This window comes from Chaetura pelagica, unplaced genomic scaffold, assembly GCF_000747805.2.
Source record: "Chaetura pelagica isolate M959 unplaced genomic scaffold, ChaPel_1.0 scaffold79, whole genome shotgun sequence".
NCBI classification, from domain to species: domain Eukaryota; kingdom Metazoa; phylum Chordata; class Aves; order Apodiformes; family Apodidae; genus Chaetura; species Chaetura pelagica.
This window is the reverse complement of record NW_009969339.1, coordinates 2,998,404-3,014,234: the sequence shown is the minus strand read 5'-3', so window position 1 is coordinate 3,014,234 and position 15,831 is coordinate 2,998,404. Positions and strand designations below refer to the sequence as shown.

Genomic DNA, 15,831 nt, shown 5'->3' with positions numbered 1-15,831 from the left:
CCTGCTGACGCTAGGAACACAAAAGCCATTGAATATCTTGAGCAATAAAAAAAGCCTTTGTTTCGGTTTGTTATGACAAAACACCTGACTCAAAGAATAAGCAGCTAGATAAAAGTACATTTTAAAAGTTGGCACATGACTTGAGCTATGTTTTGCTCTGCGTGAAGTATCTGCAAACACCTGAAGCTTTTTGTAATAACTGCTTAAAAAAAGCCACCGTAAGTGACTTTTATAGGGGCAGAAAAGATTTTTCTCTATGCTTATTGATCAAATGAGGCCTAGAGGATATTCCTGAAACATTACCTAAGCTTTTTTCTGTTTGTATTTATGAAGAGATGCAATGTAGTGGTTCAAACCCCCACCATTTACTAACCATCCACCCTTCTTGCTTTCTTTACCCATCCTGAAATTGCGGAGCAGCTCCTGGTCCAACATTGCCATGTGGAAATTCTCATGTCCAAGTCCACTGTGTCACTCCCTTGGCTGTCAGAACCTGAGGGCATACAGAGAGCTCAGGTCAGGAAAAGAGAGCCTTGTGCTACTCAACTCTGACTGTGTCATGGTCCTCTGCTTTGGACAGTCTTTGCTCTTTATTAACTGACATCAAAGCTAGGGAAAGGTGTGAAAGAACAAGTAAATGGAGGGTGGACATCAGAGCTAGCAGTAGACTCTTTAATCTAGTATCCCTCACAAGTGTCAGGCATTAAAATATTAATGTTTCTGCAGGGTAACATTAAATGCCCTGAAAAGTACCTCCCTTTCATAGGCCAAATTGAGTCATCTTGCTGGAGGACTAGGGCTGCACTTAGTGAGCAAACTATTTCATTGAAAGGAAATTGAAAAGAAATCCCTCTGTTTTGGCATAGATAATTTACCATATGTTATATGTTGCAGGTTGAATTGCAAGACTAAGGGGAAGGTATGATTAGGTGGCAACTACAACAGCAGCCGCAAGGACCTCAGTTGAATGTTGATGTTTCAGTGCAAAGTTAACAGTTGTAGCTTAAAATCTGAGAAGTATTTAAACTTTAAATACAAGAGTCTACAGTTTGCACTCTAGGTGTTGCTAAAATTATGTTTAAGCAGATCCAGGGCTCCTAAAATTAGAGAAGTAATTTTAAATGGAGCTTTTCAATTCCATTAAGACACAGAAAATCAGTTTTACACAGTGTACCTCTGTGACTGTGAAGCATTTATAAAAGCCTAATGTAAGAAATTAAGAGATACACATTTTCCTGCTAGTAATCCACCATATTGCACATGTGCAGCTATGGAAGTGGCAGTGTGGGTACACAAAGCAAGCTGTACTCCACCACAGCCCAACTGTACACTGCAGTCTCAACCCAAATGCCAAAATACAAGCCTTGAGTAAGGAAAGGAGGCTTTGGGTGTTAATTGTTACTTAAAGCTGTGAAAGAGCAGAAGGAATTTGAGGGGAAGGTGGTAGATGTTTGAGAGCTTTGTTGCAGAGGTTTATGTTGAAGCAACTTTTTGATATTACAAAAACACCATCTTACTGTATCGTGGGCATTCTGCTTTGCTTCTGTGAAATTGCAAAGCCCTTGCTATACTGCTTTGCCTTGTGCTGTAGCCAGATGAATGTGTTAAAACTGAGTTGAGAAGACAAATGTTCTTCAAGGAACCAAGAGCTGGGGGTTGTTGGCTTTTTACAGTTGTGAAAGGCTTGTCAGCAGGCTGAGAGCTAAACTGCTCCCAAGTTTTGTACAGCCAGCCTCTTGGCAGAGAATCAAAACAGATGTCAAAGCAAAACCGGCTGTCACTGGTCATCACAGCTGGACCTGGGTGTTCTGTGGCCAGGGCTTGATTCTGCTGCTGCTCTTTGAGGAGCAGTTGTGCTCTGTGCCACTGTCTCTTTTTCCCAGTTCTCTCTCTGGTAGCAGGCACAGAAGTGCTGAGACACAAATGAGCCAGACTACTTCTCCCAGTTTACCCATGATCTTTTTACATGACTTCTTAATCTTTTTATGGTGAAAAGAGTGTTTCAAATGCTGGACATCCAGATCACTTAAAATGTGTTCTGTGAAAATCTCTCTGAGCTCAGTTGGAGTCCCCTCCACAAGGTTCAATACAGCATTTAAAAACTGTACCCCTTCCAAATTCTCTGTTGGTTTGTGCTCATGTAAAAGAACAGAATAGTAGGAAATCTATGGTGAAATCAGGGAAATAGAGCAATTCAGCAACTATTTTCTTGACATGTGCAATAGTGGCCCTTTTGGCTCATATCTTAAGTAGATTGATTTCTGTATGTTTGCTAATTTTGATTGTACAGTTTAACGTTGCTGTAAATTAATACACCAGAGAATGGGATAAACACTTCCTTTAGCTGGCTATTCCAGTGAGTTCTGTAAACTTTCTGCATCAGAATAACAACATCTCATTTATGCTAGATATCAATAGTTTCTGTAGTGATTACTTCATGCTGGAGAATGATGAAATGATACTTTAAAAGAAAAAAAAAACCAGCTTGTCAGGAAATGGAAAATGGGAAAGAATGCACACATGCATTCACAGTATACCAAGCACTGAAAAAAAGCATGAGAATTATCTCAGTTGTATCCAGGTCAACCTTGTATGTTTTGCTTTAAACAAGGCTAATTGCCAATGAAGAAAAATTGGTTCTTGCTGTTGGGATAATTATAAGTGTGGGTCATTGTGAGCAGGGTTTGTTATGGTGAAGTTTAATTATACTTTACTTTTGCATGGCTGTTTGGCTGAAGCAAACAAGGACTCTGTTCTTTCAGAGAGAAAACAGAAATAAAGCTAGTGACTTCCTTCATTTGAACACCCACACAGAGGTCATCAGAAGAAGGGAGCTGCTTCTTAATTTTAAATAAGCAGGTTGTGGTTTAAGACTATAGTTTGTTAGACCAGTCTAGAGAAGGCATTATCTGTATAACCTTTAAATCATAGCAACTAGGACAAATATTGCTGAAGTACGGCATGCTTTTTGGCTAATTTATTTCACTTGTGCTCTTGAATCATTCTCTAGATGGTTTCTTTCCTGCCAGGATATCCATCATTGATTTATATGTATATGTTTTCCATATGATATGATACAGCATTCAGCTCCTGAATACAGTTTATTATTGAAATTCAAAATCTCAGTAATATCAGTTGCTCAGTGCTCCCAGTTTGATAAAGATAGTAACAGTTCTATTAGGCTTATCTGGACCTCTGAAAAAATAACAATTTTGAAAAACATGGAGCATCTGAGAGAGAAATAATTTACATTACCTGAAATATATAAACGTGTCTTCTCTAATCCTTGATATATCAGGGACTTCCACAGATTGTTACTGGGACATAAAAGACAAGTTTAGCTATGATCAGGTGCTTCAGACTTCATCCCATTTTAGCATCCCTAACCAATGAACCATAGCAGGTACAGCATATAGGCATCCCAGAGGAGCAATTGCAAGCATTTTGAAAAAGAAAGTTGGCATGGCTAACTCAGGAGACTTTTCTCAACAACAGGAATATGTACCTATCCCTGAAAATTTTAAGATGAGCTCTGCAGCAGGCATAAAGCACAGAGATTATTCATTCTAGGGGCAGAGGGGCAGAAATAATCTAAGCCTCTGAGTTTTTTATTTGGAAGTAGATTTACCTAGCTGTGTAGTTGGAAAACCAGCTTTTTAATCAAAGTGCAATGAAAACAGTGTCTAATACTTTGGGTAGAGGAGTATCAGAAGTAATAGTGCCTTCAGATGATGGGCTGTGTGGCAAGGGACTGGGAAGGTCTTCATTGTTGATGAATCCACGTCCTACCAGCTTGCTTCTTACTGGAAACAGAAAGTAGTGCTCAGGAATGGTTAATTTCCTTGTCCAAGATAAAGGCAGAAGAGCAGCTGCTCAAAAGCAAGAGACTCCAGTAAGTAAAGCCTGTCAACTGTATTAAATTTTCCTTTCTGTTTAAAAATGATGTGCCTGTGGCTTCAAAGCCACTTTCTAGAATCAAGGAAAGTGTAAACCAGTTTATTTTCAGACAGTGTCTGTTGAGCTCTCTCCCCATTCTTGTCCTTGGGAAGAGTAGATCTGTGATGGTTTAGGAGAGAGATTAGTGCTAAGGACAGCAAGATCTTTGGAATTACCTGTGATGCTGCCTGGTTTTAGATATTTTATTTTCTAGATATTTTATTTAAATGCAGGTATTTGAAAATTTCAAGTAAGTGCATATAAAACATGAAGCTAGCCTTCTCTGAGGGCTGATTTGCATTCAGCTGTACTATATTCTGACTATGTGCAGTCTTCATTATACATTGGTTGCTTTAGCCTTCCCTTGAAAGCAGTCAGTCTTTGAAATTGCAGGAGAAAATGGAAAGGTTTTGAAAGACTTACCTCTTAAGCACAAGTGCTGCAGAATATTTAGTACTTAGAACTTCTAATTTTTCAGACTATAATTTCTTAATTGCTTAGAGACATAGCATAGTCCTGGTACAGCAAACTCTAATAACATATGATCGCCTTAACTTTTGTTCTGCTACACAAAAGTTTATGTTTCCCTGCTGGGTGTTAATTATTTTTTCCTCAGATTTCAGAAGACACTTTGGCAGTCTTATGGGACAGGGCCAAAATTTTCAGTCTCAAGCTGGGAGGTCTATACAAAGGATTGAATTCTGAACCGTAAATTTAAAATTAATTTCATGTAAAAAGACAAATATATTGTGAGGGAACTTTTACTGTAGTCTTTCTAGCAATGACACTTCTAATTTCAGAAAGTAAATCAGTCTTGGCTGCTGCTAACTGCATGCTTTGTTCATGCTTTTTGACATTTTAACACAGGCTGCTGTTGAACTAATTATTGCCCAGAAAAAGGAAGGAAATATGATGTGGAAGACACAGAGCTTGATCCACAGTTCCTCTTGAACTCAATAGGAGTCTTTCTATTGATTCTCATGAAATTTTGGATCAAGTCTATGGAACTCAAGTTCATCTCTCTAAAAAAACACTGTGGCTATGAGAACAATAAAAGCAAACTTCATACTTGCACTGTTATTCAGTGTCATGATTAAAAAAAAGAAATCTTACTTGCATTAGAACCAGACTTTGATTTCTTCTGTTGTTGCCCTTTTGTCTTGGTGCTTAGGTTTTCCCTATTTAAGGAAAAAAAATTGTAATTCTTTCAGAAAGCTTAAATTAAGAAGGCACATCTTTCTTTTAAGAGTAATAATGTAAAGTTGTTTAGATTTGGGCTGTTTTATGATTTTTTTCCCCCTTTTTTCTTGAAGAATTTCTATTATTAGAAGAAATTCCTCAGTTTGTGGTTTCAGTTCATTTGCATTATGGTTAATTTTTAGCTAGAACATTTCCAGGAAACTCACTAATACTCACACACCTTTCTTCTTCTTTTACATACAGGTACTATTGGATACAATCAAAGAAACAGGATAGATACTCTTATGTATCTTCTAGCCTATCCACAAAAGCCGATGGTAAAAACAAAAACAATTGAACTGATAGATTTTGAAAAACTGCCTGCTGGGCAGAATGCCACGGTCGCTGTGATGAGCTACAGTGGTTATGATATTGAAGATGCTCTTGTCTTAAACAAGGCTTCTTTGGACAGAGGTAAGAATCATCAGTCCTTTCCTACTTCTCTAGTGTGTGGTCTAATACATATTTTAATAAATTTATCTCGTGGCATTATCCTGTAATAACTTTTTTTTGCAGTTATGAGCAGTACATCTCTAATTAAGAAATTGGAATTCCAAAACTGCTTTGAATGCTTTTGTTTGTTTTCTGTGTGAATAGTGGAGGTAATTCCATGCTTGCAATAGTGTGGTGATGTGGCCAACATGTGAATAAATTTCTGAGTATGAATATTATAAGAAAAAATGTCTCACTTTTGACTTCAAATAAAAAGTGTAGATGATACCTTTTTGAAAATATTTAGTTAACAAGAATGTAAATAGATCATCAGTTCTGTTGAGTTTGCTTTTTGGATGGTTACCTGAACCTTCGTTCCATACTAGCAAAGGGGTCTTATTGTTTTCACCAGTAATAAAAGCAAAAGATGGAATTAGACTTCTGAATGTATTTGGGGAAGTAGTGAACCACCTGGCAGTTTGTCTCATTGAGAACTTGATGTTCCAAAGGATCAATAATAGTATCACCTACTTTCTGAGGGAAGACAATAGTATTGTCTAAAGAAAAATAACTTAGTCTTTATCCAGAGATAAACTAATGACCCATTTCCTTAAAAAAAATAATAATTAAAATCTCTACAGTGCAGTGGATTTTAAGTAGAAGTACATAAGCACCAAATAGAAAATAACTAAATTAAACCTGTGTTTGTGTTGGTCTGGCCTAACTCTTTCCACAGTTCTTTGGCACTTTATGTTAATGCTGCTGGGAGTTGGAGAAGAGTTGCCTGAAAACTTAGTATCTTCTCTCTCTCTTTCCTGAGTAAATTCCCTAGAGAAGATGTAGTGCAGTGTGATCAAGTTGGTTGTAGTTTTGGGTGGCCAAAATCAGATTCTTCCATGACTTTATTCCCCCGCACACTCCCTTCCTCCTAGTTGCTAGGCAGCAATAATAGTATTCCTAGACATGTATCTTTGGCATTAATGTCTGCCTCATTTAATTTATGCCTCCTTTTCTAAAACAACAACAGGCATGATTTAAAACTGAATGTTTTCTGGTAGACTGGTAACATTTACAGGGAGAGCTATGGTGCTTGTCAGGAGTTACTTGACATAATCTAAAGATATAGATGTACTGTATGTGGCTGCAACCATCTTTCAAATGAACTAAAATAATAAAGGATCATTAGAAAGCCTTGCTCTTGGCTGTCTGTAGTTCTAAAGGTGATACAATCATTTAGTCATGTGGCTAATTGCTGTGCTTGGAGAGAAATTCTAGAGATGGAACTTTTCTCATCTAAAACCCAAACCAGACATATTTTATAACAATGCATGTAATTCAGAATTCCTTCAGCTGGGAAAAAAGAGAGTATATGGGGGGATTATATGAAACACTCAATCGGTACAAGGCTAGCTTGTGTCAGCCACAAACATGAGTAGAAGTTCAGGTTTCTTAGAACTCCCAAAAGGAAGAGGTGCTGTTCTCGTCCTGTTGAAGTCTCTTCTCCTATATGAGGTCTCCCTGTGGACCACCAAAGGTAAGACAAAGGACGTATGCATGTGTATGCACACGTGTAGAAGGGGATTAGCACAATGTCAGAACTGGATTGTAGTAAATGTCTGAAAAAAGTAGCATGCATGATCCCATTGAGAGCTAGTGGGTATCCATGTACACTGCTAGGAATATTCAAGACAGTGAAGAATCCAACTCATTAAAAAATATTTTATATTCTGTATTTCAGCAGGTGGATCAGCATTCCTGTTTTATTCTGATAATGTATGATAAAGAATCTTTGAACTCCTAGGCAGATGAGGTTGTGTTACATTTTAGGTTTTGGAAGGTGTCTTGTATATAAGAATGCCAAGTGTACACTGAAGCGTTACACAAACCAGACGTTTGATAAAGTGATGGGTCCGATGTTGGATGCAGCTACTCGGAAACCAATCTGGCGCCATGAAATTCTAGATGCTGATGGTATCTGCTCTCCAGGTATGCCAAACTACATGTTCAGTCATGGCATGTTCATAACCTGAGATAGAAATTAATGTTCTGTTAATATTTCCTGTGCATCTTGTTTTATACTGAGGGTATTATTTTTTCTTGAAGGTGACAGTACGGTAATAGAAACTACCTTTTAAAATGTTAGTTTCTCAAACCAGTGTGGTACAAATCATTGGGTTGGGTTTTTTTGTACGTAAGAAGGGGGAGCTTTATATTTAAGTAGAAGAGTGAGTCTTTAACAGTGTGAATCTATTAGAACTTGTATTTTTCTTATATCCCCAAACTGGCAAACTTTTAATACTCTAGTTTTTTACTTTTGTCTCTCATGTATTCATAGATTCATATAGAGAAAAGCAGGGGAAGGACTTCTTACCAGAGTGTGTAGTGATAGGATGAGGGGTAACAATTTTATGCGATTTTTAACGATTTTATTATTTTTTTTTTTAGATTTAGATTAGACATTAGGAAGAAATTCTTTATTGTGCAGGTGGTGAGACACTGGCACAGGCTGCCCAGAGAGGCTGTGGTTGCCCCCACCCTGTAAGTGTTTAAGACCAGGTTGGATGGGGCTCTGAGCAACCCGCTCTAGTGGGAGGTGTCCCTGCCCATGGCAGGGGAGTTGGAACTAGGTTATCTTTAAGGTCCCTTCCAACTCAAATCATTCTATGATTCTATGATACATATTGTCATCCTTTGCTTAGGAAACAGCCTAGTAGATCTGCTGAGATCTAATAAGAAAGGTTCGGTAAAAGGTACCAAACTTAATTCCATTGGAGCAACACAATTGTGTTACTTTTGCTCTTTAAGACGTCACAAAGGAGTTTTCAAAGGTAATTTAAAAATAAAGGCAAGAATCTTCTGAAGTATTTGGATAGATAGGCAGACTCCAGATTGAGACTTTTCTCAGTGTGTAGGTAAAAAATCTCTTTGAAATAGTTCATTTGGACAGAAAAGAAACATAGGCTGAAGGTCAGTTTCATGATTCCCTTGCTAAACAATATTTAATAAAGTAACATGGCATGCTTCCTGGACATGTTCCTCCAACTTTCTTCCACCTTACCTGTTTTGTAAAGCTTAAAATATATGTCTTAACATAGGTAGTCAGATATGTTTTCATTATGCTTTTTTTCTTGTTCTTTGTAGGTGAAAAAGTAGAAAATAAGCAAGTCCTTGTGAACAAATCTATGCCAACTGTGACCCAGACGCCTCTGGAAGGAAGTGGTGTGCCTCAGCAGCCACAATACAAAGATGTGCCAGTAACGTAGGTTGCATCATAACTTTATAGTTGGGGGAGGTACATTTAAGATTGATATCTGAGAAAATATTAAATTCATATAAAAGTTAAAGGAATAAGCTTACTTCTGCAAAATAGACCTAGTTCTGTAGGTCTTTATTTTTCATGGGATTTGTCAGAGCCCAGGTTATTTTCAGAAGTGCCAAGCAACTTAATCACTAATAAGTTAGATTCTGACACCTGAGTAGTTTTCTTGGAAAAAACAAGGAGAGAGCTAAGACAGTGGTAAAGAGGAGTCAGTCATGGTTGAAGTGATGGAGAAACAGGAGAAAAGCAGGATGAGTGGGAGGGCAGAGAACAGGCATGTACTTAGTGATTAGTGATGGAACATGTTTTGTTTGTTTAACTGAAGATCCAGAACTTTGCTAGGAAGCTTTTTTTTTCTGTCAAGAAGAGCTCATATGACCAAAAAAATACACCTGGTTCTTGATGAGTTCAGCTTAATTCTCCTTTTGTTTCTATTGTATCTCTGAAGCCTTTTCTTTTCCAGAAACAGACTGTACTCTGGAACTTTATGTAGATAAAAACCTTTGCGCCAGTGGCCTCCCATATATAAGTTCCGTGAAGACTACAGTTTAGCCAGAAGCTTATCAATACATGGATACTTGCTTGTAACTTGTGTTTGGTTCATAGATGTTAAACTCACTTTTTGTCTTCTTGTACTAGCTACAAAGGTGCAACTGATTCTTATATTGAAAAAGTTATGATTTCATCAAATGCAGAGGATGCTTTCTTGATCAAAATGTTGTTGAGGCAAACTAGACGTCCAGAAATTGGAGATAAATTTAGCAGTCGTCATGGACAGAAAGGTAATCAATCTACACGTTTAATTAAAAAAAAATGTACATTGGGTATACCTACTATACATACATAATATCATTGCGTATGTTTCCATTGATTGGTTCAGATACTTTAGTGCAGCAGTAGAAGACCATATCTCTTTTTTTAGTTAAGTTCACCTAATCTAGCAATGACATTTCTGGAACTGAGGAGGAGAATTGGTGAACACAACTCCCTGTTGACTTATGAATCTGGAAGATACAGTAGTTCTCCATTTTAAGCAAGAACAGGGGTTTGAGTTCTGTTTGGTTGTTGCTCTTTTTTTTGAAGTCTGGTTGTAGGTGATAGGTTTGTCAATGGGTTATCAAGAGTGAGATTGGAGGGAAGAGAGAAAGGACCTATTCTGAATAGACAGAAAAGACCAGAGGTGGAATGGGATGTCTGCAAGTCATCTGTGCAGACATACTTCTCTAGTTTTTAAAATACACCTGGGACATGATCTGGGATGCCTTTGGATCTTCAAACTGAGAGCTGAAAATGGGTAGCTACTAGGAAGCTGCTTGGCAGTATGTAGCTCTCTAGTACTAATGCTATAAGATGAAAATCAGAAGCTTGTTTCCATATCTGTGGAAAACCAGCACTGGGCTGCCTTTGACCCTAATGGCAGAAAAAAGTGACTTAGAACATCCTCTGACTCTTGAATGCCTAGTAAGTGTGAGAGGGATGTTAAGGAAGAATCATCTCCAGCATATTGAGTGCCTGTGTGATTGGAAGAGGTATGAAGAGGCATAAAGAGCAAGCAATTGTTTACAGATGGGCTCCAGGCACAAGTGACAAGTCATTTTCATAATGGTGTAGGCTGCTGTTTGCTCACACGTGTAGCCTGAAGTCAAACTTGAGGTGATTTATGACTTTCTGGGGCTATGAAAGTACCAAAGTGAAAGACTGCAAACCTGTCATGATATGCAGGCCTAGCCACAGAGTAATGCTCTGTAGGCTCCATTTGATCAGGACATCTACCTACAGCAAACCTAGCAATCAAAAGAGGTGAAATGAGTACAAAAGGCAATAGTTTATCATAATGTCAGCTGTTACCAGATGTTGCCTGAAGTTGTTTTTGTCTGTTTGCTATGGACTATGATCAGTGCAGGCAATGCAGGTACATCCAGCTCTCTCCAAGATCACCCTTACTTCCACGGTACCTTTCTGTAAACCTATAAAACCGGTTCTTGAAACTCTGGGTTTTGAAGAAATCCTTCAATTGTTTCTGCTGTCATTAAGAGATAGAAACTCTTTTGATAAGCATAGAAATATTCTTCCTGATTGTGTTTTCTAGATAGTTTTTTATCTAAAAATAAGAAGCAATTCTCACTGAGTCCCCAAGGGATTTGGAAACCAGCATCTATTGAAGGCTTCAAAAAAGTAAAGAAGCTGCAGTACATTCTTGACTTTCCTTTTAGAATCCTATTTAGTTCTTGCACTACAGCCATATAGGATTGTTTTTGTAAGTGAGGAGGAAGATTATTAACTGCAGGGGCAAACAGAGAGTTGAGCAGAGTTCTTTCTCTCCAGGAAAATTCTCCTGCAGGAAGAATTTGTGTAGAGTCTTTTCAAGTAATTTTTTAATCTCACATACAGTGAAAATGTGTAGTACTTCTAAGTCTGTTATTTCTTTTAGAGCAAAGCCCATTTCTTCATATATTTTGATGTTCATCTAATTAGTACTTTTTTCCTTATAAGTGGCATGTAGCATTTTAGCTGCAAGTTATTGTGCAACAGTACTATCAGTACTGTGGATGACAGATTTTCTTACTGGAATAAATAAAAAATAAACCCTACAAATTATGTTAAAGAAGCTGCTCATTTAATCATGATAAATATTTATTGGTATGAGCATGAAAAAATTAGAATTTTTCTCCTAGCTTGGGCTGTTCAAATGCGCCTACTGAAAGAGTTGAAGAGGATTTAATTTGAACTGATTTTCATACCTCTCCACAAATCTAGAACCATCAGAGGAGAAAAGGTGAAAGAATGACTGAAGGAAACAGACTTGTCAGGTAGGCTGCAATATGGCTTTAGGGAGCAGAGGGCCTTCCATACCACTGGTGCACATAAGGCAAGATCATTGGAGAGGTCTTTAAGGAAAAACATCTCGTGAGTACTATTGCTGCTCATCAAACCCTGATATTCATGATCAAATGTGAAATAGCTAATATGCATTGTATTGGAATATGGTGGTATTTTCTTTAATATCCCAAAAGCCATGAAGAGGCAGTATTTTTTTTTTCCCCAAAGTAAAATACCTGTGGAAATACCATGGTAATGAAAAACAACATCCTAAATGCCGTAGGGAACTTTGAGGGTGCCCATAATTATGCATGGCATTGCATCAGGTTAGAATGACTGATCCCCCAAGTATCTGTCCTTTGAACCGATGATGATGATGATAATAAGCCAAAAAAATAAATTGTTCAAAACAGTAAATGTCCCTTTTCGTGTGGTTTTGGAGCTTATCAGTGGGAACATTGCAACAGTTGCGTTACAGAGTTTGCAGGCATGTGCTTATTAGCTGTCCAGTACATCAATCTGTAGCAATTTCTTGTGGCTGGGGGAGTGACGTTCTAAACTGTTACATTCTACTAGGATATATATCTTTTTTGTAGTAGACCTTGTATGTTACGGGAAAAGCGGTTACAATAAATGGGAGAAAGGAGAAAGGCGCTTAGTGGAGAAGATACATGTGTTAGATGCCAAGAAAAAAAATACTTACAAGAACAGTGGAGTTTACTGCTTTGCAACTTCCATAGACAGCACAGAACCAGATACTGACATTAATGTTAGATTACAGGCAGTGATAGACCTGGAGAAAGGCATGGAAAGGGAAAATTTCCTTTGCTAGTTATTTAAAAATACAGCTAGAATCATCCTTCTCAGACATCAAATCGAGGAAGAATCAGTCATAACAGAGGAATATAGACAGTTGTGAAACAGAAACCAAAATACTAACAGTTTAACATTTTCCATTGAGAGGATTTTTAATTAGCCCTGAATTTGTTCTGTGATCTTCATCTGAATGCAGGTGATTACCACTTCAGGTTTAATTTGGGAATGTTAGATTTAAAGCCCATCATAGGACCATTTAAACCTATTATGAGCTTAAGCTAACGAGTGTCTTGATTCAGCAAGGAGAGAAAGCATTTTTTTTTCCTTTCTCTATTGTCAGTCTTTTCTGTGAAGTGTATATTTATTTTCTAGAAGGAACACATGAAATTGAGATTTGATTTAGTGGAATCGTAGTAGTAATTTTAAAGTAATTAAATATCTACAAAATAAGAGATTGCACAAATTAATTTCTGAAGGTTTTTTCAGGAGCTTTATCCTGTATTCCAAACTGGCTTGTATTCCAAAGCTTTACTTTTCCACTGGCTTGGAAAGAAGCAGAGTAACAGAAAGTGTCTGGGACAGGACAAATGAAATGTCAGAAACCAGCGTTAGCCTTTTGTTACAGCAGAGCCTTTTGTTAAATATGTAGGTAGATTTTCTATGATAATATAGATCTATGCCACTGCCTCTGTATTTGCTACCTTCTTTGTATCCTCTCACTTGTCAACAATGTATTGTCAAGGGTCACCACTTCTGGCCTGTCCACCACACCCTCTTTCTGTTCTAGTCCATGTTTTAAGTACAGTTCTTCCAAAAAACTGCTGGTAAACACTAGCCTTCCCTTGTAGACCTGTCAACAAAGAAGTGTAATATGAGAAGGAGAAAAAGCTCAAACAACACCGCACAGTGTTGGGAAACACACCTGTGGATATTTTTGCTGTCTCAACATTCATCTTCAAACTGGACATTTCAGTAAGATCTTTGGGAATGGGACTGCCACTTTACTCTGTAAGCCCTTCAGCTTATGCCGTCTCACAAAAAACATATACCTACTGGTGAGGACTTACCTTAAGCTGTCGGACTTTGTTTTAACTATATTGCATCGTCTATTTTCCAGAAGGATAAAGAAATATTTTTTGCTTAATTATTTTTTTTTTAAATCTTGCATTCTTCAAGCAAAGTCACTTTTCAAAGCAGAGAAGGCTAGAGGATTGTTAAGCTAAAGAAGCTTCATCTGAGTTCCATACAAACTAAATTATTATATTTCCAGATTTCCTCTTGCTTTGCTACAAGTCACAATGAAGAAAAAGTTGGGCTCCTTTGATGTGAAAAAAAGCAATATATCACTTCTCTGAAAGAACATTTCTCAGTCTCTCATGTGAAAAAGGATTAACACCTCCAACAAAGGTCCTGCAGATCACAGAACTAAGCAGCAATACTGAACAGTATTCCTGAGGAGTGGAAAAACTGTATTTAAGCAAGAGATTGTTTGAACTGGCAAACAGAAGCTTTTTAATAGCTAAAGATCTAAGATAAAGGATTAAACCTTTCTGAAGTATCTGCACTTAACTCTACAGACAAGGAAGCAAGTTTAAATTCATGAAAGATGGTCTTTCTTTTCCTAAATGAACCGTGTTCTTTAGAGTCAAAACAAAATCCGTTCACAGCATTGTCATCTACGTCAACTTGTGTGACAATACCACTTATCTGACCTTGCTTATTTTTTAAATTTTTACTAGTTTAAACATCTGCCTTCTGCTTGCCTAACTTTATAGTTGAAAACTACTTATCTTTCTCCTTTTAAAGGGCTCTTGTAAAGTACGTATAAGCAGAACATGTAAAGTAAGATGTTAGTTTTAAATGCCTACTTGTGTCATTTTCACCCGTGTTGCATGTCAGACTTAGTACTTTATCTCTGATAAAACATCAGTGGGTTTATAAGAATTAAATGGTTGAAGTGGCATTAAAAAGAATTTGCTGCTATCAACTGCAGGAATGTGGGATGATTAGTAGTTATTAGGCATCGGGAAAGATAGGAATTTCTTACCCTATTTTTACATTCAGAAGTTAAATATGAGCGAGTGGGATGCCAGAATGCTATTAAAACTTCTCATACTGTTTTTTTTCTATTTATTTTTAACAAACCACTGCTTAGCTAGCTGTTTTAAGAAAAAAATTATCTCAGGCAGCAAACAGGTAACCTTCTGACCTCTTCAGTAAATCCTCAACCGAACCACTGAAATTAGGGTGATTTAGCATTTTATGGCACAGAATAAAAATCTCTAATTCTGTTTCCAAATAGTGTATCCTGAACACACATTTTATTAAGCTCTTGACTCATTCAGCCATGTGTATTTTGTAAAGTTCCTATGGTTATTGTTTTACAATAGCTGCTTCCAGAAGCATTGTAAGGGTTTCAATTAATCAGCTCTTTGTGTGCTTCAGACTATGCAAATTTATCACATCAGACCATTCAGCAGCTCATGGGAAAGCAGTGTACAAACTGTATTGTCTTCTAGCACCTCCTCTCATTTAGAGTGATGTTTTTAATAAGAAAACTAATCAAGTTTACTTATGCATTATTTATCTGTTAATTTTAATTCTGTTCTTTACCTCTTATGTCAAATGGGATGTAGCAAGTGATATGATAGATCAGTGAATGATTTAATATTGAACAAAGCCTATGTGATGCAGCACTTTTTTTTTTCTTCTGGGCTTGTTTTATGCTTAGTTAGCCAACACAGTATGTAATTAGAGAGCCTTTAAGCAGATGTACATTTTTGTTTAACCATACCTAGTTTTGCAGACTTGTTTTGTCACTTGTCCACAATATTTGATCTGTGTTACAGCTACAGCTCCTCTTAGTTATGTGATGTAGTCTTAATTCTCAGGAGTATTTTGAAATTCTGGCAAATCCGGTAAAGCTAAAATAGGCACCTTTAAAGTTAGTTTTAGCTCTTTTACCACCATGTCATTAGAATAAGTAAACAAGCACATTTAGTGCGCTTCTTTTTATCTTGCTGATAGAAACTGATGTTACTGCTGCTTCTATTCACGTAGTTTCCTTTGCTCCCTAGTGTCCCTCCTGCTGGTCGTAATTAGTTTTCTATATTAGGTTGTTTTGACTTATTTGATTATTATTTTTTATTTTCATTTGGCATGTGTGTGTTAGAAGGCATCTTACCGTAGCCCGGTCAAAAACTTTCCCTTTCCCATACTGTTGTGTTTTGTTCCTGCCCCGTCCCTGCCGCCTCCCTGCCCCCTCCCTG

At 37.3% G+C, this 15,831-nt stretch overlaps 1 protein-coding gene across 1 annotated transcript in view; it reads left to right on the top strand.

Moving 5' to 3' along the window:
* The window catches only part of POLR3B (polymerase (RNA) III (DNA directed) polypeptide B), a 75,114-nt gene that overhangs the window by 42,447 nt on the left and 16,836 nt on the right, over positions 1-15,831 (top strand). Inside the window, exons 19-22 of the mRNA XM_010005788.1 lie at positions 5,380-5,589; positions 7,435-7,593; positions 8,749-8,866; positions 9,566-9,708. Coding sequence (XP_010004090.1) covers positions 5,380-5,589; positions 7,435-7,593; positions 8,749-8,866; positions 9,566-9,708 — 630 coding nt within the window. The remainder of the gene's footprint in view (positions 1-5,379; positions 5,590-7,434; positions 7,594-8,748; positions 8,867-9,565; positions 9,709-15,831) is intronic.